The sequence below is a fragment of the Oryctolagus cuniculus genome, chromosome 10, assembly GCF_051225735.1.
Source record: "Oryctolagus cuniculus isolate XC-2025 breed Fujian yellow rabbit chromosome 10, ASM5122573v1, whole genome shotgun sequence".
Classification (NCBI taxonomy): Eukaryota; Metazoa; Chordata; class Mammalia; order Lagomorpha; family Leporidae; genus Oryctolagus; species Oryctolagus cuniculus.
This window is the reverse complement of record NC_142876.1, coordinates 106,531,443-106,554,122: the sequence shown is the minus strand read 5'-3', so window position 1 is coordinate 106,554,122 and position 22,680 is coordinate 106,531,443. Positions and strand designations below refer to the sequence as shown.

At 52.4% G+C, this 22,680-nt stretch overlaps 1 protein-coding gene across 3 annotated transcripts in view; it reads right to left on the bottom strand.

The window, feature by feature from the left end:
* The window catches only part of CCDC13 (coiled-coil domain containing 13), a 49,376-nt gene that overhangs the window by 24,576 nt on the left and 2,120 nt on the right, over positions 1-22,680 (bottom strand). For all 3 annotated transcript variants that reach the window (XM_002713056.6, XM_008260244.5, XM_008260245.5), the window contains exons 2-7: positions 13,550-13,776; positions 10,866-11,014; positions 6,933-7,075; positions 5,381-5,470; positions 3,011-3,127; positions 1,847-1,951 (exon numbers count right to left, since the gene is read on the bottom strand). In XM_002713056.6, the coding sequence (XP_002713102.1) occupies positions 1,847-1,951; positions 3,011-3,127; positions 5,381-5,470; positions 6,933-7,075; positions 10,866-11,014; positions 13,550-13,770 (825 nt within the window). In that variant the 5' untranslated portion in view covers positions 13,771-13,776. The remainder of the gene's footprint in view (positions 1-1,846; positions 1,952-3,010; positions 3,128-5,380; positions 5,471-6,932; positions 7,076-10,865; positions 11,015-13,549; positions 13,777-22,680) is intronic.

Sequence of the window (22,680 nt, the reverse complement as noted above, 5' to 3'; positions counted from 1 at the left end):
TAACGGATCACCCAAGACGCAGCAGGAGGGTGTTCCTTGGGAGATGGGTGGGGGGGGAAGGGGAACATTCACATGAACTATTACAGAGGGAGAGTGGGGCCCGGAAGCTGAGAAACTGGCTCCCAGCTTCATGGACTGTGTGCCTGTGCTGTTAACTTCTCTGTGTCTCAGTCCCCTAGTCTGTAAAATGGGCTCAACATACTCTGTGTAATGTTGTTGGGAGGACTCTGCATCCCATACTGGTCTGAGCCTGGAAGACCTCCCCAAGCCCCGAGAAATGACTAGTTCTGGGGCCCAGAAATCAAAGCTCCAGGGCAAAGGGCCTGGGAATATGCATTTTAATCAAACCTCATGGGTGATTTTTAGGGTTAGGCAACTTGAGGAATCCCGAGATGCCCCGGGTGAGGCCCTCAACACGGAGCCTAGCACACACGGGCTCTCGGCAAATGGCAGAGAGAACAATGGCTTGACCACACTGGGGTTTTAGCCGGGGACGCCTAAGAGCCTTGTTCTCATGATTTCCGTGTCGGCACAACCAAGTGATGGGAGACAGTGGGTAAACCTGAGCAGGAGAGGAGGTGCCCTCACTGGGCTCACCTGCCAAGGGCAGAGACTGGCCTGGAAAACACCTAAAAGTGCCCTCGTGTGGTGCTGTGTGGTGATGCCATCTAAGTGTCCACCAACACGAGTTCATACTTGAATCCTTAAACATTCAACCTCCTAACAAGAATATCCAATGTGCAGAGAGCTTATTACAGCCGGGCGCTGTGCTGGGTGGTTTACAGACATTATTTCACTTAACCCCACAACAACCCGATGAAAAAGTGTGACCAGCCCCATTTCACAGGTGAGAAGACCGAGGCACAAGGAGATGAGATGATTTGCCCGAGGTCCAGTGACAAAGACCAGGCTGAAACTTATTGGGTCTCTTGAACCCCAAGGCCATATACTGGGCACCATCAATTACAGCTTTTGTTTGCTTGCCTTTGCGATTTCCCTGCTTTGTGCTGGCCTCAGGGATCCCACAGCAGACCCAGTGGACTGAAGTCACCAGGAACGTAACCACTAAGGCCCTGGGAATGAAGGCGATGTGCTTGGCACGGAGTGGAGCTCACACACCTTCCCCTGTGTTTCTCAGTGTGAGGAACCGGGACAAGCCACAGCCAACCCTTGTCTCTCCAGGCCAGCAAGCCAGGCACTCCACGGAGCACTTGCTACGCATTGACCACTGACCGCCTCAATCTGCCCAGCCACCCCCGGGGCAGGTCCACATCACACAAACGAGGACACGGAGGCACAGAGTGGCAGCAGCGTGCCTGAGGGCCCACAGTGCGCAGGGGAGGGCTGGGACTTGAAATCCATGCAGCCTGGCTCTGGAGGCCCTGCTCTTAGCCTCTTTGGGTTCTCTCCCAAATATTTAGAAAACAAAGAAGGAGACGAGGCTACGTTTTCACTGGGTTACGAGAACGGCAAGCATTTGGAGAGGACTGGAAAAAGCCTCCCATCATAATGGTCACGCAAATTTACATGGACTGGGTGGGGGGGAGGGGGGACTGCCTGGAGTCACATAAATTAAACCAAAGGCGTTGGCACTGGTGGAGGGCCAGTGCCTGGCATGTGGTAAGTGTTATATAAGTGCCTGTTCACTGAACAGCAAATGAAAACCAGGCTGGCTGGGGAGAATGGGAAACAGCAGCCTTACCAGAGGGCTCTGCAGGACCTAAGGCCTTCGCAGGGTTCTGTGGGCGCACGTCTCTCGGGTGAGGCAGGGCAGGTCTTACCAGGGTGGGAGGGGGGCACTGGAAGCCCCTCTGTCCAGGGCCCAGATGTCTGGCGACTCACTCACCTTGCTCTGCAACACGAGAATCTGCTGAGCCCGACCCCTCCAGGTGCCTGGCGAGGACAGGAGCTGCTGTACATTCACGTCTTCCCCAACCTCGCTGGCCAAGACCTGAAATGAGGCAGGGTCATCAGTGTGGCCAGGAGGGAGGCTCCAGCAGACCCTGAATCCTGCTGGGTGCTCAGAAGCAGGGCCGGCTGCCAGCAGGGCCTCCCTCCCACTCAGGGCACAGCCCTCAAGGACCAGTTGCCCATGTTGTAAGGGCTGGTCTTCGGGAAAGGAGCAAGCCCATCACCCCAGCATGCCTAGATGCCGCCACGGCACTGCCAGCAATGCCCAGAGACTCTAGATCTGGACACGCGCTGGGGTGAGTGCCTCAAAGCCGACCAACACCTGCTTCCTGAACCTGATCACCTGTCACCTAGAACTGAGGTCAAGCTGGATGGTGACAAGATATTTATGGCCGCTGGGCCTTGCCCTCCATGAAAAGGCCACTGCCAAGTCGGCCACGTGAGCGCGGGCGCGGCCGGGAGGGGGATTAGCAGATGGCGACCAGGCTGCTGTGCTTCGAGGAGGGCTCAGCTCCATGGTGGCCGAAGTGCGGTGTTCAGAGCCCTCTGGGGCTGGCCCGAACCCGATCCAGAGTACCCCTCTCTGGCGCCTGTTTGCACAGTAGGACACTGGTTTTGGGAATCTTGGCCAGGCTCAATGGTTCCCACAGGGTAGACAAATGCCAGAGAATTCAGTATGTAAATACAAATAAATAACAAACCAGCCGGGCCTGTGTCCCAAGTCTGAGCATTCTCCTTTGAAGGGGGCCTTTAATATACAAACCACCTCTTGGTTTTCTGCTGTGACAGACAGCAGAGGCAGGGGGCAGGTCTTGGTAGGCGTCTGGTCAAAGGCGCCCTATTGAGTGGAGGCCTATGATCTACTCTGGACCCGGACGGTGCGGGGCAGGCTTGGAGAGCTCTCCCTGGGTGCACGGCACCGTCCTCCTCACTCCAGAGCTGGGCAGCACCACAAGAGCCTGTGACCACCTCCCCGCTGCCTCATCACAGGCCACGGGACCTGGAGCTGACCCAGAGCCCGCACGATGCCCAGGGGCCACGCTCTGCCTGCTCCAGGACAGGGCCCACCGGGCAGCCCCGAGCCCTGGCTCTGGAAGACCTTCTGGGCTATCCGGAGCTCCTGCTTCGCGGCCTGGATCTGGTTGCGCAGGTCGCTCATCTTCAGGTTCGTGGCCGTCAGCCTGTCCTGCAGGGCTCTCACCTCTGGGGTCTCCAGCTGCTCGGGAAAGACAGCAGAGGAAGCGGTCACTTTGTCGCCTGCACAGTGATGACAGCAGCAGCCCCTGCTCACCCAGCTACACGCCGGGCCCTGAGCTAAGCACTGGACGTGGGATGAGCCACTGAGTCCTCACTAACCCTTGCGGTGCAGGTTCTAGCAATGCACAGTGGAGGCTGGAGGGAGGTAAGTCCTGGTGGCTTGGGCACCCTGGTGGGGGAAGGTGGCACATGGGCTCGAATCCCGGCAGCTGCACTTTCAGGGTTGAGCCCTGAGCTTAGGGTGCCATGCCCACATGTGCGGAAACGTGCCAAGGCTACAGAGTGGAGTGTCTGCAGGGGGTTGTGGGTGCCCCACCTCCCAGACACTCTGTCCACCCAGAGCGTGGGACGAGCACATGGGTTTGAGCTAGATCTGGAACATGGGCAACGATCCCTCTCCTAGCCTTCTATCATCTGTAAAATGGCGACATGTACGCCGACACCCAGGGTACTGTGAGGGATGGTAGGATGACGCCCAAAGGCTGCTGTCCGCGGCAGATTCTGACAGGGGGTGATGCAAGGTGCCCCATCCCTCTTCCCCCAGCCTGGGCAGCTGGGTAACCCTTCCTCTCAATCATTTTAGAGTTCTTTCTGCCCACAGTGCAACTCCATAGGCTTTACTGGGGACCTGGGTGCAGGCACCCCGCCCCGACTCCAGCCTGAGCTATTTTCTTTGAGGGAATAACTGAGAAGCCATCCAAGGGGAGCAGACTGCGCCAGTGCTGCCCTGAAGCCTGACCACCTGATCAGAGGGGCCAATGAGACTTGCAGCCCACATGCACTCTTCCCATGAGGAACCTCCCGGATTCACAGAATTGTCAGAACTCCTGTGCCAGTGGCTACCCAAGGCCTCCCTCTGTGGGTGACCCCACCCCAGATTTTTCTGGTGTGCATTTCCCTCTTCCCTACCATGGGCTAGGGGCTGCAGCCAAGTGTGATCCAGGTTCTACCCAGAAAAGCAACTGGGATGGGCATGTTTAGTGCTTCCTGGCCTCTAGGTCTTCACTCACACTGATGCTCCCCAAAGTCCCTGCCCTGTCCTCCTCCAGGACGGCTCCTCTCCACCCCTGGTTCTCGCTGTGGACAGTGGAGGGCAGGTTCCTTTGCACACTCAGGACTCTGGGGCTCTCCCTGAAGGCCCCATCTGCAATGGCTCCTCATCTCCCCTCCTGGATTCCTGGGGACAGGGGCTCTGTTTTTGATTCTCTATGTCACAGGGCTCAGAAAAATGCCATCAGGCCAGTGAGTGTCTGAACAAGGGGTGTCCCACTGGGGCAGCTCTAATCAGGGACATGGAGGCCCTAAATGCTTGGGATAAGCCGGGGGCAGCTGAGCTCCTGGGGGCAGAAAGGCCCGGAAGAGGATCAGTCCAGTGCCTGCCTCCCCAGCAACGAGACAGGCTTACCTGAGGCTGACCTCAAGGAGACAGAGCCATCTCTGGAATCCCAGGACCCACAGCACACCCAGAGGACTCAATTCTCCATGGGACGAGCTTGGGGCAGCCTGATCCAGAGGTGCAGGCAACAGGGGAGATGGGGCTCCAGCATCATCTGGGGCTTGCTTCCCTCTGTCACCAGCTGGCCTGGTGCCCCGAGAAAATCCCTGGTGCAGCCTCCCGGGCTGCCCATCGTCTGACTCGGGCTGTGTGCCACCGGCAGCCCACTGGGTCCGAACACCTTCCTCTCTCGGAGCTGCTGGTCCTATCTTCTGGGTTCAGAGACTGCTCGCTGCATGTAGGGAACAACCCTCACCCCTGGAGTCACTATTACTCTGTGGATCTGAGAACTCCTCCCAACACGGCCTGAGCCACACAGGACAGGGCTCTCGGGCAGTGGGGAGCTGCCTGCCTGCGGGGTAGGAGCCAGTTGTCTGCCCCAGAGAGCATGCTTTGAAGGGGCTGGCTGGGCTGAGAGCAGGAGGCCTGTCTGGGACAGGCTTCCCTCCTGCCGCTGAGGTTCTGGTGTTTCAGGGTCTTTGGGCCTCCTTCCCTTTGTCTCTGGACTGAATTAGACCCAGCCTGGTCTCTGCTATGGCCTCGGCCCCCTGGCTTGGTGCTGCTCCCGGAGCAAAGGCTGCTCTGCGGATGCTGCAGTGAGACAGTGGGCACCAGGCTCGCCAATGGGGGTGGGGGTGGGTAGAGCCCAGGCACAGGTGCCTATGCTCCCAGGCCCATGGCGGCCTTACAGACTCCCCAGCAGACAAGCATTCATACCAAGGCTTTGTCTCCCATCTGGGCCCTCGGTGCCTTGGCTCCTGTGTCGGTGGCCCCCTTGGTGGGCAGCCTGGCCAGTGCCATCTGCAGCTGCAAAAGCAAAGCTCATATTTAATATTAAACCCTGCTCGGCAAGTGTGCCGCCCAGCTGGGGTGCGAGGGTGCCCGCTGGCTGTGTGGTCACCCAACTTGGTGGTCTGTCCTTTCAGTTCCTATTAGGATCATTAAAGGAAGGAGTCTCCTTTGCCAGCCGACAAAAGAGCTGACTGTCTGCCCCACCCCCCAGCTGCACCGTGAGAAGCGGCCTCAGGACTCACTAAGAGCTTAATACACAAGGACGCTGTGGCCATAACCTGTCTCCTGGAGCTCTAACAACTGCCTAGGGGGGCAGAGAATAAAGGAATCACGTACTTGGGGTTACAGACCAGGAGACAGGGTCAGAGGCACAGGGACGCCCGCCACACTGGCTCATGGCCTCGCAGGTGAGAATGCTGTCGAGAGCTGGCCTACTGACCCTTTAATGGTTTCTTGATCATTTTCCACACCAAGACCATACTCACCCTCCCATCTCTCTGACCCCACCCTGTTCTGCTCTTGGTCACACTGCTCTCCCACGTTTCTGAGTCTGGCCCCTACATGTTCTCCAGGAACCCATCAACCCCTATTCCTCTGTCACGGTTTATAACCATGTCACAGTTTCTATGTTGGTCTGTCCCCCAGGAGGGCAGGGACCAACCGTGCCTAATTTGTTCCCTTCGGTCTCCCCAGGGTCTGGCACAAAACCTGAGATGGTTTTTTTTTTTTTTTAAATACATAATAGAATAAAGCAGCTCTAAGTCAATGCCAAGATTGAAGACTGGGGTGGGTTTCAGAGGGTGACAGAATGGGATCGGCAGTCCAGCACCAGCACACAGTGTACGACTTGAGAAATGCTCTCCTTCTCCTCAGGCCTCATAAGGGAAAGCTACGTGGGCCCCCCTAGCACACAAGCTCTGGTAGAACTCCTACAGGGTCATGACCACTTGACTGTGCCTTCCCTCCACTGGAGAGCTACACGGACGGCAAGCAGACTGACATTTCTGGTCCTGGCTTCAAATTAGCAAAGATCTCTGAATTTCTCCAGCAAATGTTTCTCTAGTGCAAGTGCCATTTGGAACATTTTGTGATGCTAACTCTCTTAATACTTATAAACCCTGAGAGGGGCTATTCTTCTCCCCCTGTGTGACAAGGGGAGGAACTGAGACACTGAGAGTTTATGAGCTACTCAGGGACACTGAGCAAGTCCGTGATGGAGCCAGGAGTCAAGGCCAGGCCACCAGGTTCCAGGTTTTTCCCCTAACCGCTAGGCCAGGCTGCATAGGGACCGGTGTTCCCCGTGCTCCCCAGCACACTGTCCCCTCTCAGAATACAAGGACTGAGGAACTGGCGGCATACTGGACCCACACGCCCTGCAGGAGGACCCAAAGCACCTAATTGTGGTTTCCCCTCTGGGGGTGGGGTGGCCCCAGGTGCTGGGAATCCCCTCCAGAGGAAGAAAGGCCAGGCCCCTCACTTCCCGCTCCAGCTCCTGGATGCGACTGGTCAGCTGCTTCACCCTGGTCTTCGCACCCTCCGACTCTGCCATCAGCAGCCGGTTCTTTTTGGACAGCTCGACAATTTTGGTGGCAATTACATCTCCAGCCATGCCAGCTGTCCCTGAAATGAGAGGAGAGGGGAGGTCCATTAAAAACGTAATATCACACCCATGTCACACCACCGGTGGCACTGGGTACTGGAAGCTGACACTGCTCGGCGTGAACACTCACAAAGAGGCCGGGGCTCAGGGGAGTCACCACCCACCTAGGGGCCCAGGGATCCATCTCCAGTGAGTGGAAATGCGGCCACTTGAAGGTTCAGTGTATCCAGGAAAGTTATAAAATCAGAAAGCAGAGTTTTAATTCTGTGGGGGGACAAGTTCATCGCTCCAATCCTGCACCCGGTCCCCAGCGACAGGGCGAGGCGTCCATTCCCTCTGCCCTGTGATTCTGCTGTGCCCTCCAGCAGGCGCAGGGTGCTGGCCCTTCGGCCCTTCTACGCCTGCCTGACTCTGGGCTCAGCCTTGTCACTTGATTTGGCCAATGGAATGTTAACAGATAAGGGGCAGCCAGAGGCTTGCAAAGCACGCCTGTAGCTCAGCACGCTCTGCTTGGTTGTGCCACCTGCACAGGAAGAACACATCCAGGCCGGCTGGCTGCTCCCCAGGCGAAAGGAGAGGGGCACAAGGAACAAATGCAGCCACCCTAGCCACGCCTGGCCTAGATCTGCCCATCGCCAGCCAACTTCCAGATGTTTGAGTCGAATCGGTGCTTACTGCTGAGTGCTGCCAAGGTCGGTTGCTTGGCTCTTTTACAGAATTTTGTGGTAGCATCTAGCCAATACAAATGCATGCATCCATATAGCAAATATGCACTGAGTGTCTACCAAGTGCTAGATCCTTTTGGGGTGAGAGATTGAGTGGTGAATAAAAGGGACTCACAGAGGGGTGGGCATTTTGTTAGAAGTTAAACTTCCTGAGAGGCAGCAGTGATGGCTCAAGTAATTGGGTTCCTGCCATCCATGCGGGGGACCTGGATTGAATTCCTGGCCCTTGGCTTTGGCCTGGCCCAATCCCAACCACTGCAGGCATCTGGGGAGAGAACCATCTAGGAGTTTTCTGTCTTTCCCTCTGTATGTCTCTCTCTTTCTTTCTGTTTCCCCCAAAAAATAAAAAAAAAAATTACTGGAGTTTACATTCTACCAGGAAGACAGATAACAGATCAAACAAATAAATATGTACTGTAATACCTGAGAAGAATAAATGCGATGAAATGAACTGAAGCTGAGGCAAGGGGATGGGGAGTGATACTGCTTTAGATGGACTGGGGTAGGTGTGCGTTGTGGGGCTGTACAGAAAGCAGGCAGGGGGAGCTGGCCCAGCACGGCCACGGACTGGCTGAGCAGCCTTGGAAGTCCTGTGCCCCTTCCGCAGTGCAGTCCCCCCAACCTGTGCAATGATCTGAAAGTTCCCTGAAGCTTCTGCCTCCAGCAGGGGTAACGGCAGAGATGCTGTCTCATTCCTGTTCTCTAACTTGGCCATGCTACACTTCAGTCCACGATGGAGGGCGACAGCTGGGGGCAGGCAAGCAGAGGCACTGGATGGTCTTCAAATCACCTCTTCCTGGGGTTGCTGCTGCTGGCCTGGGCAGGGCAGCACATGGGTCTACCAGGGGGAGTAACTGCTTTTGGACAGCTGAAAGGGATAAGAACACATCGAGAATAAGGGCTCAGAACAAGCCTGGAGCCATGGAGGATCTAGTGGGAGACGGGCACCATTTGGCACCAAGATGGCACACTTGGCTCCCCAGCTCCTTTTAATAGGTAGGGGGTTGGGGTGAAGATTAAAAGATCACTGGGAAAACCATCAACTCCAACAGTTACAGAAATGCAATTTCAGCGGATGTTCTGTTCCTGGTTAACATGGAGGAAGCAGACTCCACCCTGTCCCTCTCACTGGGTACAACTAAAAACCCTGATTAGAATACAAAACAGCTATCTGGGGATTCTCCAAGTACACAGTAGCAAGCACACTGGGGAAGCAAAGCCGACCTGAAAGTACAAATGGTCCAGTGGTGAGCTTCCTGCGTTATAATTTGCTCCAAGGACCCCAGATCAGCATAAATCCTGGCACTTGCCATCACAAACAAGTGCAAGAGAAGCCTTTTCCAGTCCAAAAAAAAAGCAGAAACAGGTACAGAAAGAATAAGAAGGAAAAAAATCCAATTTTTGTTTGTTTACTTTCTGTTCTCTCTGTACTGTGTCTCCAGGCCAGCCCGGCTCCTGCGGCTGCAACCTTGGTGAACGGCAAGCAGAGACATGCTAAATACCTGGGTGAAAACGGCACACTAGTTCTCATCGTCTCAGCCTCTTTAAAACACGTAAAATGGTTGAAAGCAAAAGTTATACACTGATGGATCTTTTTGACGTGCTTAGAGATAACACATATACATGCTACAATACCAGGGTGCAGGGAGGTGGGAGAGGCAGGGCTCAAGGGACATCTTAGTGGTAAAGTGTCTACCTTCCACTTTCAGTGGTAGGACATGCATCCTCAGCAGACTCTGGAAAGTTACGTGTTCTGTGATCATTAAAGCAATACAAAATGATACAGTAAAACAAACAAAAATCAACTACCTAAAGCCATCACTAAAAATCCAGCCAAGAGAAACCGATAGGCTGTCAGTAACGTGTCACTTGGGACCTGTTTTGACTTTGTTTTTAAATTTATTTAAGAGGCAGAGAGAGATCCCATCTACTGGTTCACTTCTCAAATGTCTTCAACAGCCAGTGTTGGGCCAGGCCAGGCCAGGCGGGGTTGAAGCAGGAAGCAGGAAACACAATCCAGGTCTCCCCAATGGGTGGCAGAAACTCAACTACTTGGGTCATCACAGTGAGCTCGCAGGCTTTATATAATAGCAGGAAGCTGGAGTCAGGAGCCAGAGCCAGGAGTTGAACTCAAATACACTGACGGGGGCCGTGAGTGTCCCAACCAGAGGCATACCCATAGACCAAACACCCATCTCTGAGGCCTCATTTAAAAACACCAACAGGCCAGTCAGACTTGTTTCTGTAAAATGTGAGGTTGGAGAGCAGAAATAGTGACTTTGCAGTGAGGACTGGACTTTAGCAGTCTTCAGGGGCCATGTGCAAGTCCCGAAGTTGGAGCAGAGAACAATGGGACAAGCTGGGAGGAGCAGCCCCAGGTCCTGCCTCTCCGATCTACGGGGTACAGGTGGATCACCTGCGCCCCCTGGAGCCCATCAGCTTCTCTGCAGCCTTGCGAAAGTGAAGCCGCTCCTGCAGCAGCTGAATCCTGAGCCTGCCTGAGTGTCTACTCCTCCAGCACCAAGCCTGGTCTTCAGTATGTTTGTTTCTTTGTTTCTTTTGGACAGAAAAAGGCAAAAAAAACGGAAGAAGGCACAGCAAGCTACCAAGAGCATGTAGGATACCAAATTCCTTACCTTTTACTCCAGCACTGGCTGAGGGGAGATTTGGTCCTATGGGTGCACCCACCTTTGTTTACTGGGTCAGCCCTGTTCCTCTCTGTGACTGGTTATTAACCATGTGGGAATTGCTCAGTGGGCACACACAGAGCAGAGCACAAGCAGGCTCGGTCAAAGTGATCACCACAGAGCCGATCCGTGACTCACATCCACAGAAGGCTAAGGTCCTCGCCAGGCCTACCAAACTGAAATTCTCGCCAGACCCGTGGGGATAGGTCTCCATTCATAGGGCCAAGGTCCAGCCTAGACCAAGGCAGCTGGGTCCTGGGAAATCCTTGGAGAATAGCTGACTTCCCTGTCTCATATTCTTTCTGGAGCAGTGACAGCAACCTTGATTTCCCAGCAATGTCTGTCGTGTGTGCATTTAAAAAAAACAAACACACACACAAAACCCATGGTGCAGCTACCTGTGAAGGCAAATCTGTCCTCTTCTATTTTCTTTTTCAGGTGTTTGATTTCAAAGTCCCTTTCTTTCAGCAGCTTATACAGTCGCCCGTTCTCATCGACGGTTTCCCTGAGCTCATCTCGAAGCTGGTTAATCTCATCTTCAAGCACCCTACAAGGCAAAGGCAGAGTTACTGCGCCTTCTCTGGGACAGGTGGGCAGGGGTCAGGCCTCCACTGCCTTCGCATACTGTACCTGGGTTGGGCACTAGATGGTGATAGGAAACAGAAAGTAAGGGATTTAAACACACTATTCTCAGAGTCTAATGATTAAGTGCACACACCACACCCACGCACAAGTGAAAGGAGAAAGAAGGTTTGAACAACCTTGTTTATTAGCTGACTCCAACAGAGAGCTGCACAAAGCCCCCTCTCAGGGAATTTACACTCCTTTCAGGGAACATGCATAAGAATGGATTAAGCCTACAAAGGCAATCTTGGCGAACTCCAAATAATGATATCATACAATTTTCTCTAATGGAAATTGACTAAAATAAGACATTGATACTAAGAAAGAAGCAAAAAAGTCAAATAAAGAGCAAAACCCAGATTCTATCATATGTTGCAACTATAAAAACCCCTCTCAGGCACTGTGGGTTAAAGCCCTGGCCTGAAGCACCAGCATTCCATAGAGGTGCTGGTTCGTGTCCCAGCTGCTCCACTTCTGATCCAGCTCTCTGCTGTGGCCTGGGAAAGCAGCGGAAGATGGCCCAAGTCCTTGGGCCCCTGCACTCACACTGGAGACCCAGAAGAAGCTCCTGGCTCCTGACTTTGGATTGGCGCAGCTCCAGCCTTCGTGGCCATTTGGGGAGTGAACCAGTGGATGGAAGACTCTCTCTCTGTCTCTGTCTCTGACTCTCTCACTTTCTCTGCCTCTCTGTAACTCTGCCTTTGAAGTAAATAAAATAAATCTTAAAAAAAAAAGAAAAAACCCACATTCCTAAATTATGTTTGGGTTAAGAAGAAACATAATGTGCATTAGGAAGTATTTAGAAAGGCTCAGCCATGGAAGCTGTACCAAAACCTGTGAAACGCAGCTATAATTAAGGCTGAACATTTTCTCCTCTCACTTTAGTTACACTTCCCAAGTTTTGACATAGCTTCTGCAGTGTACGTATAAACACACACACACATACACACACACACAGCCACACACACATGGCTCTTAGAAGATCAAAAAGGAACTTTCAAAGTCTTAAGTTGAGACTAGGCCTGGGTTTCAGGTAAACCTGACAGAAGACTAGAGCAGATGGCTGATTTTGTATATTATACGTTGTCTTGTGAGGTTCTGTTCAGAACTTTCAACCATGCGAAACCCATGACTGATGAGTTTGTAATCACTTCTGCTGGGCCCAGAACAGGCTCTCCACAGACAGGTGCTCTGGGAATGGATGTTAGGGGGAGTAGCAGTTATCGGGTGACAGCTATCACTGTTATTATAGTTATTATTCCACCAAGGGCTCAGGTCTACCGATTCCAGTTTCTCTTATTTGGGGACAGGTCATTTGGAAATAGGTCTTAGGATGACTTAGAGGGAAAACTTAGCAGCTATATCAATTTTTCTACTTATTAAGAAAACTTTGTTTCCCAACTAGAATTTTTAAGTAGAATATTTTGAAAAGTAAGAATCCAAGAAAAGCAGAATCTGAAGATGCAGAAAATAGATTCAGGGCAGAACCAGGAGCAACCAGACATTGCAACGACGGCTGTGATTTTTAGTAGAACAGGCAGCAGAGGATTCAACAGTGCAGACTCTGGCTTCTCATAAGCAGCAAACATCCACATGCGTCTGTGAAGGTTTGTTTTGTTTTGTTGACAGGCAGAGTGGACAGTGAGAGAGAGAGACAGAGAGAAAGGTCTTCCTTTGCCGTTGGTTCACCCTCCAATGGCCGCCGCGGCCCGCGCACCACGCTGATCGGAAGGCAGGAGCCAGGTGCTTCTCCTGGTCTCCCATGTGAATGCAGGGCCCAAGCACTTGGGCCATCCTCCACTGCACTCCCTAGCCACAGCAGAGAGCTGGCCTGGAAGAGGGGCAACTGGGACAGAATCTGGCGCCCCGACCGGGACTGGAACCCGGTGTGCCGGCGCCGCAAGGCGGAAGATTAGCCTAGTGAGCCACGGCGCCGGCCCTGTGAAGCATTTTTAAATTTAGAGCACATTGAGACTGTTCTGGACTTCTTCGACCTTTTTGCCAACTGTAAAGAAGGGATCCATCTTGCTTCTCCAGGACAGGATGTGTTTATGTGTTGCTGTACGTCAGGGAAGAACGGTTGTCACTAGAGGAAGACCCTTGATGAGATCTGGAGCAAGGGTCATCTTTGAACTACCCGTGAGCCAACCAGCCCCTTGGAAGTGCAAGCACAGTTTTCATGCAAGAGAGACTGCAAAAGAAAACTCAAGTGAATTAACTGATACCTTGATGAGTTTAAAAGCTTAGATTTCCAATGCTTTTGGAATACATTCCATATCAAATTATGTCCTCAGGCACATAGGTCAATTAGACGCTGGAGTCTTTAATAACAGCCTCTGTGTCAAAACCACCCTCAACTCAGAAACCCACACCTAGTCCACCTGTCTACCCACGTCTGCAGGCAATTCTCCCCTGCCTTCTCCCCCACCACCCCACAATGCTTCAAACTTGCACTTACCCTTGCTCAAAGCTAATTTTTGAGTTCTGTTCTCCTGCGTGGAGGAGACCGAGGCCTTCGGAGATCTCCAAGGGCTCTTTTTGCTCATCAGCTCTGCTTTGGCAGCTCAGTTCCTTTTCCTTCCTTTTCTCCATCTGCTTCTGTAGCCGTTGGTGCTGCATCTCCTGCATGGCCTTGAACTGTAGCCGCAAGGTGTCCTGGGAGCCTTCGTCCTCTGCCATCTCACCCTGGGAGTCAGAAAAGCAGCCTGAAGCGAACCCCACGCGGGGCGGGGTGCTCAGCACACAATCAGTGATTTTACAGCGCCCGACCCTGGAGTGTCCTGCTTGGCTTTGCGTGTGCATCCCTGGTGAAGCTCATTAGTGGCCCCGCCCTCACCTCAAACCACGGGAAACCCAAGCCGAGCCGCACCGTCCTGCAGCCCTGAACATGCCCCAGGCTGCAAGTGGCACCAGAAGACGCCCCGGTACTTAGACACAACACTGACTCTTGCCTGGGCCTTGAACCAGTGGCTCTCAGCTGTGGCTCCACCTTGGAATCTCCTAGGAACTCCTAAAATACGACAGTGCCTGGGCTCATCCCCACACCAGCTAAATCCCAATCCAATCTCTAGGAATGGGGCTCAGACACTGGGGTACAATTTCTATGTAGTAAAATGCACAAATCCTGAGTGTGCAGCAGCTTTCTACAGTTACACACCTCTGTGGGGGCCACCGTCGGGGCCCAGAAAACAGTATCTCCAAGCACGGCATTTCACACGCTGAGCTGAGAAGGCAGAGGCTCAAAGTCTCACTGACCTTCCCGCTGCCCTCGCTCGCCCTGGCTCTTGGTCCTCTTTCTCTCTCACAGGCACAGGGAAGATTTTCTTGCCTGCCTGAAGCCTGGACCCACCAGAGAGAACAGAACTGCCTCCCCCCAACTCCCCAAAATCCCATTATCTATCGCAGTTGCACTTTGCTGCAAGATATCCAAGAAATCATCTGTCTCTTGGGCTCACTCCAACTCCAAAGAGAATCATCTGCAAGATAATTTCTGTCTCCTGGATCCATTTGTCTTTCCTAAAATACCTCCACCCCCCCACACCTCCCTCTGTTTCATGAATTAAGGAGTGGAGGCAGCCAAACCTCGCTGGCACAGTGGGCAGTCATCCTCCTGTGACAACCCCGTAAATGAGTATGTCTCTTTCTCCTGGTGGATCTGTCTGCTGTCGTTCTCTCCAGCAAACCTTCAGAGGCAAGGGGGGGAAGCACTCCCTTCACCCTTACACTACCCAGATAAGAGGTAGGGGGCACCTCATGTTCTGGGCAGTGCAACAAACCCTTGTATTTCACAGGTGGTTTGGTCTCCAGAGTTCTGGTGTAACATGAGCTATTTAGAAAATCCAGGTTTCACTCTTTTGATAGGCAGAGAGAATTTCCATCTGCTGGTTCTATCCCTAAATGCCTGCAATGACCCAGGCTAGGCTGAAGCCAAAGATCGGGAAACCCTACCCAGGTCTCCCACGTGGGCGGCAGGAACCCGATTATTTGAGCCATCACTGCTGCCTCCCGGGGTCTGGATTAGCTGGAAGCTGAAGTCAGAAGCCAGAGCAGGGGCTCAAACCCGGACACTGTGGCATGTGCCACTGGCATCTTGATCTCTAGGCAAAATGCCTGCCCTTATGCTCAACTGTTTAAAGAAATTGCTGAACTGTGTTCCACAGTGACTGTGCCGTTTCGTATTCCTACTAGCAGTGTCTGAAAGCCCCATTTGCTTCATGTCCTTGTCAACACTTAGTACGGTCAGGCCAAATTTTGGTCTTTCTAGTTGCTGTGTAATGATGTCTCATCATGGTTTCTTAATTTATACTTCTCTGTCATCAAGTTATATTGAGTGTTTCTTCTTTGGTGATATCTCTACATATTTTTTGCCCATTTTAAAAATTGTCATATTATCAAGAGGTAAAGAGTTCCTTCTACATTCTTCATATTTTGTCTATCTGAACTTGACACAGATGGAATAGTAAAGCTTAGACACTGGAGTTGTTTATATATATATATATATATATATATATATATATATATATATATTTGACAGGTAGAGATATAGAGAGTGAGAGAGAGAGACAGAGAGAAAGGTCTTCCTTCCTCCGTTGGTTCACTCCCCAAATGGCTGCTACAGCCAGCGCTGCGCCAATCTGAAGCCAGGAGCCAGGTGCTTCCTTCTGGTCTCCCATGCAGGTGCAGGCGCCCAAGGACTTGGGCCATCCTTCACTGCCCTCCCGGGCCACAGCAGAGAGCTGGACTGGAAGAGAAACAACTGGGACTAGAACCCGGTGCCCATATGGGATGCTGGCGCCACAGGCGGAGGATTAACCAAATGAGCCATGGCACCGGCCCCAACACTGGAGTTTTTAAATACTTCCTGCATGATTGTAAAGTGTAGCCAGTGTTAAGGAAGCACATTTGCCTTAAACCAAACTACAACTGTGTCATCCACACATCATCCAATTAGTCACGAACCTGCTGATTCTCCACAAGAGTCAGACCTGTCCCTGCATCTCCACCCCCACGGACGTCACTCTCGCTGGCACGCTTATAACCACTCGTGGCTTCTGCACCTGCTGTCGTCCCTCCCTAAAGGTTCATCTGCCACCCACCCAGGTCTCCGACTCCCTATCAAGTGTCACCGTATCCGAGGACACTTCCACGCATCTTGTTGTAGAAAGACCCCTAACCTCATTCCCTGTGCTCTCGCCTCCTCTTCTTCCACAACTCTTAGCTTCACCTAACACGTTTGTACAGTCACACGCTGCCTAACAACACGTGCTCAATAAAGGACCAGACAAACCATGGTACAAATAAACTGTACATCTTGGGTGTGTACTAGGATACACGCCACCCGCCTCTTGGTCAGTACATGCTGGGATGGTTGCATGGCAAAATCCACTACGCTTGCATTTCTCAGATCGCATCCCTGGCATTCGGCAGCGCATGGCTGTGTTTGCTGGTTGGCTGCCTCTCTCCTTCCCTGCAGCTTCACTGTCACAGGCCTGGTGGGCAGCTCACTGCTCTGTCTTCAGGGCCTGTAACAGCGCTTCATACGCAGGCGGCAGGCATGAAATGAGTACTTGGCAATCGAGTGCCAAGGACTCTGTCCTCCTCAGGGCTGATCAAACAGGCTCCTACTACCCTTGACCCTCCTCCTCATGCACCTGCAGCCTGGCCTGGGGGAGCAGCTGCCTGAAAGCACGGCTCCGACTGAGCCTGAGCCTGACGCATCTTGCACACGAGGCTTCGGCAGATGCTTGTTTGCCACAAAACCAGGTCCAAAGGCATTAAAAGCTTGGGGGGACTTGGCCTCAGTCTCCCCTCTTAGCCTGTTTCCCCTTTCTAGCTAATTGTGCTGATTTGCTCCCCGCCTTCTCTCAAGGTTTAAATCTTGTTGGTCCTCCCAGGCCCAGCACAGGTACCATGTCCCTGTCTGATCTTCCAGGAAAAATACTCTCCCTACCCGCACACCCTCGAGTGCTCCATCTACACTTTCCCAGCACCCTCAGGGATGGTCCCTGCACACGGTGGTTCTTTTTTTATGACTTATTTATTTATTTGAAAGTCAGAGTTACAGGGGTGGGGGGAAAAAGGGAGAGAGAGAGAGAGAGGGAGAGAGAGAGAATCTTTTATCTGCTGGTTCACTTCTCAGATGTCTGCAAGAAGTCAGGAGCCAAGAGCTTCCTCTGGGCCTCCCACATGGGTGGCAGGGACACAAACACTTGGGCTATGTCTCTCTGTTCTTCCAAGGCCATTAGCAGGGAACTGAATTGGAAGTGGAGCAGCTTGGACACGAACCAATGCCCACATGAGATGCTGGCGTTGCAATCAGCAACTTTACCTGCTATGCCACAGTGCTAGCCCCACCTAGTGGCTCTTAAATTTGCCTCAGCATCGAATCCTCACAGATAACAATGTAAAAATGCTGAGGGGTAGGCCTTTGTCATAGCAGTTTAGACATGGTTTGAGATGCCAGCATCCAGTATCAAAGTGCCTGGGTTTCAGTGCCAGCTCCTCTCTCAACTCTAGCTTCCTGCTAATCCCCAGCCTGGGAGGCAGCAGGTGATGATGGTTCAAGTAGTTGGGTCCCTGCCACCCATGTGGGAGACCCAGATGGAGTTCCTGGCTCCTGGCTTCAGCTTGGCACAGCCTCAGCTGTCACAGGCATTTGAGGATTAAACCAAATGGGAGATTTCTGTTTATCTCTCTTTGTCTTTCAAATAAATAAAAATACTGGTGCCCAGGTTCACTCCTAGAGTACCATCTAACTATTCTGGACTGGAGACCAGGCATGGCACTTAAGTACTACCCAGCGATATCTATCGTGCTGTGCAGTGAGTCTAGGGTTGGGCAAAGGTCAAAAGAGGGAGGTGGTGTTAAGCTGGCATTACTCATCAGAGAGTTCTGCCAAGTAAGAGGAACTGTACAGTAAAGACTTAACTCAGCAAGCATGGGCGTGGGGCTCTAGCAGTTAAGTCATCACTTGGGATGCCGGAATCCCCTATCACAGTGCCTGGGGAGAAGCCTCAGCTCTGCTCCCAGTTCCAGTTTCCTGCTAACGCACACCCTGGGAGGCAGAGTACTCAAGTTCCTGCCACCCACATGGTGGAGTTGAACTATGGGCTCCTGGCTTATTCCTGGCCCACCCTTGGCTGTTGTGGGCATTTGGGGGAATGAACTAATGAATGGAAGATCTCACTGCATCTCTCTCTCTCTCTCACTTCATTTGTCTCTTTCTCTCTTTCAAATAAAAATGAAAATAAAAGTAAATTAAAAAAAGAATTAACTGAGATAATCTAGGTTGTTCATACCCTATGCATCCCAAAGAAAGACCCTAGCATATCCTTCAAGACAGAAAAGTCTTTGTCTACCTGGAGACCTTGGGCTATTCCAGATAGTTTACGTTAATAATGCAACTTCTGGTGGGGGCCCTGGGCCTGTGGCTGGGATGGGTTCAACCTCTGGAGGGACCAGAGACTCAGGCTTGGACAGTCAGCTGTGCCTTCGTGACTGCCCCCAGTAAGAGTCCACACACCAGGGCTCAGGAGAGCAACCCCGACTGAGAGACGCAAAGCAGTGCCCAGACAACTCCACCGGGAGAGCACAACTGGAGGACTCTGTCTTGCGCGTCTCCTTCTCTGCTGAGTTGAGTTTAGTCTGTGTTCTGTGGTGATGAGCTGTAACCACGAGTTCTTCCAGCAAATCACTGAACCTGAAGGTGGTCCTGGGACCCTTGGTCTGCAGAAACACGTGGACGCATCTGTTAAACATGTGACAGCCATCGTCACCATGGCGGGGGAGAAGGGTCACAAAAGGATGGGGCACCCAAGGACATAAGGCAACTTAACAACCAGGCTCCAGTTTTTTCAAACTCAGGCAAGCCAGATTCAATGCTTTCTATTTAGGCAGAGATCAACAAAGCGGTCCTGTAAGGGCCCAGACAGTAAATGGGTCAGACTGCGGTCGCAGCCGCTGTAGCCAGCCACCATGGCAGGAGATAGCCAGAAACAATGTGCAAATGGAAGGGTGTGGTTGTGGGAGTCGGGGCCTCCCTCCCTTCCTCAGTGAGCAGGAGACGGTGATATGGAAGCCACAGATGTGCTGAGGGCAATGGTGAAGGGCAGTGTGAAAAGGCTCTGCCCAGCCTGGACTGACAGACGCGCTATGTCATCTTCTTCCCTCCTGCTGTCTCTCCTGGGGAATCCTTGCTCTTCTTTGCTCCACGCCCAGACCTCCCTGTCTCCCATGGTGGTGCCTGTGATCCACCAGCAGCAAGCCTTCCCAGCAGCTGTGCTCACAGCCACCAAGCCCCCAGCACAGCTGCCTCCAGCCTCTGTACCCGCCACCTCCCAGTGGCTCCCCCTCTCTCTGGCTACCTGCTTCTGCCCTAGCTCCCTGTTAACCCACGCTGTACGTGACTGGAACCTTTCTGAAACCAGATCAAAGTGGTTCCCGCCTCTGCCAGAGGGCACCAGGACTCACGGCGGGTGCTCCGGCTGGCTGCAAGGCTGGACCCATCCCACACCCGTTTCTGTTTGACTCTCACAGGCTGCTTTGTTAGAATCTGTTGCCAATGTTCAAAGATCTGTGGATTTCAATGGAATCCAGATTTCCGGCTTCTTTTAGAAGAGTCTGCAGAGCTGGCACTGCTGGGTCCAGTGTGGGCCCACATGGACGGCAGCTGCTGGGCAGAGGGAGCTCGCTCGAGGCAGGGTATGTTCACGCCACTCAGCCATGGTCTCTGCCGCTCTGAGGTGCCACAGTGGGCACATCACCTGTCTGTCATTACTGCACGTAAATGTGGTTCTTACACCGGCAGGATTCACTCACATTCATTTCCTATCAGCCCCTGCAGCTATCTGGGTTTGTGGCTCCTGCTCAGGATCAAGCCTGGAGGCATCTCTGAGGCTTGCATGGGCCATGCCCCCTGCCTGGGATGCCCTCCCCCCAGTCATTCCCACCTAAACCCTAGACCTGCTCCCTCTCCTCCACGCAGGCTTTGGGATTCCTCTTGGGGGCACCCTGTGACTCCCAGAGTCCCTTGGGCATCCCTGCATCGCTAAGCTTACCTGGATGTATTATTATCACCTAGGACTGTACACACATCCTTTCTCTTATACCTCTATGGGCAGAAGTCTCATGTCTTATCCATTTGCTACTTTTCAGTATCCTGCCCAGAACAGGCCTTCCATGAACCATTGCATCAATTTAACAGGTGCCCGAGGATGAGAAAGAATGAACAAATGAATGAGTGAATGGGTCAAATAACCACAGTAACATAAATCCTTTTCCCTTTTTCCACTCCCAGCTTGTGCACTTGGAGTCCTTGGGGATGTGGTACTTCTTGGATATAATCTGTGCTCTGGGCAAATTAATCTCTGCTTCAATGTCCTCATCTGTAAAGTGGGATGATGAGAGTGATGAGCTGCACAGAGAGGCTGTGAGGACTGAGTGAGAGAATGTGGGGCCACCCTGCCAACACACTGGTCAGATCGCACCTACAAAAGCACAAAACCAGGGCCCAGGGTAATCCAGCTCCCCTCTCGGCCCAACCCTCACCGTCATCGGCTCCAGCCTTGTGCATGGTCTCCTCCCACCCAGGGAGGGCTTCTCCCCGAGCTTGCACAGATCCCCACTTCTAGGAGCACTCAGAGGGAGGCCTTCCCTGGCCACCCACTCAGTGCCCTCTCCTTGCCCTGCTTCCGCCCTCTGCCTGTCTCCACACCTGGGTTCACTTCTCTTCATCACACTTTCCGTACAGCATATTTCACCTATTTTCACATTATCTATCTTTTCCCATTCGTATGTTAGCAACTTAAAGATACACATTTTTGTCTAAATGACTATAATTTAGCACTTATAAAAATAATTGGCAGGGCTGGTACTGTGGCATAGTAGGCTAAGCCTCTGCCTCTGTAGTACCAGCATCTCATATGGGCGCCGCCAGTTCATGTCCTGCTCCACTTCCGATCCAGCTCTCTGCTGTGACCTGGGAAAGCAGTGGAAGACGGCCCAAGTCCTCAGGCCCCTGCACCGCATGAGAGACCCCAAAGAAGCTCCTGGCTCCTGGCTCCTGGCTTTGGATCAGCCCAGCTCTTGCTATTGCGGCCATTTGGGGAGTGAACCAGCAGAAGGAAGATCTCTCTCTCTCCTTCTGTCTGTAGCTCTACCTCTCAAATAAATGAATAAAAAATGTGGCACACATTATGTGCTCCATAAATATTTCTGGAACAAGTAAATTAATTTGGCCATCCTTGGTCAACTATCCTTTCCTAAGCTGTATCTGTGAATAGGCTATTCCCAAGTAATTATAACAAATGCCTAATTCACAAGTAATTGTAGCAAAGCACAATATCTTTTTTTTTTTTTTTTTTTTTTTTGACAGGCAGATTGGACAGTGAGAGAAACAGAGAGACAGACAGAAAGGTCTTCCTTTGCCGTTGGTTCACCCTCCATTGGCCGCCGCGGCCGGCGCGCCGCGGCCGGCACGCTGCGGCCGGTGCACCGCGCTGATCTGAAGCCCGGAGCCAGGTACTTATCCTGGTCTCCCATGGGGTGCAGGGCCCAAGCACTTGGGCCATCCTCCACTGCACTCCCTGGCCACAGCAGAGAGCTGGCCTGGAAGAGGGGCAACCGGGACAGAATCCGGCGCCCCGACCAGGACTAGAACCCGGTGTGCCGGCGCCGCTAGGCGGAGGATTAGCCTAGAGAGCCGCGGCGCCGGCCAAAGCACAATATTTTTAATAATAACTTTTAATAATATTCGTGCCATCCACCTTTTATATTGATACTAAAGGAAATGTAACATACATATAACAACACATGTACCAAGACTATATAAAAAGACCTATAAAACTCTGACGAAAGTGAGCAAAGAACTAAAACAGATACCTCATGCGCATGCACAGGTAGACTCAGTGGTATTAGGATGGCAGTTTTTTCCAATTTGATCTACAGATTCAATGCCATCCCAATCAAAGTCCCAGTGAGTCACTCTGTGAGTATCAACAAGCTGACTCAAGAGTTATAGGGAGAGGCAAAGACCCTGAATAGCCAACACAACATTGAGGGCCAACAACGGAAGTGGACGAGTGACACTAACTGACTTCAAGACTTAAAATTACTCAGTGTGGTGTTGGAACTGAACAAATAAATCCATGAAACAAGTGGATGGCCTAGAAATAGAGTCACATAAATACAATCAACCGATCCTTGACAAAGAAGTAAAGGAAACCTACGGAGAAAGGAGACCCTTTCCAACAAATGGTTCTGGAATAACAACACATCCACATACCACCCCCCCCCAAATCTATACCTGTCACACAAATCAACTCAAAACGGATTAAACACCTAAACATAACAGGCAGAAATGGCCAGTGCCATGGCTCAACAGGCTAATCCTCCGCCTAGCGGCGCCAGCACACCAGGTTCTAGTCCCAGTAGGGGCGCCAGATTCTGTCCCAGTCACTCCTCTTCCTGTCCAGTTCTCTGCTGTGGCCCGGGAGTGCAGTGGAGGATGGCCCAAGTCCTTGGGCCCTGCACCTGCATGGGAGACCAGGAGAAGTACCTGGCTCCTGGCTTCGGATCAGCGCGGTACGCCGA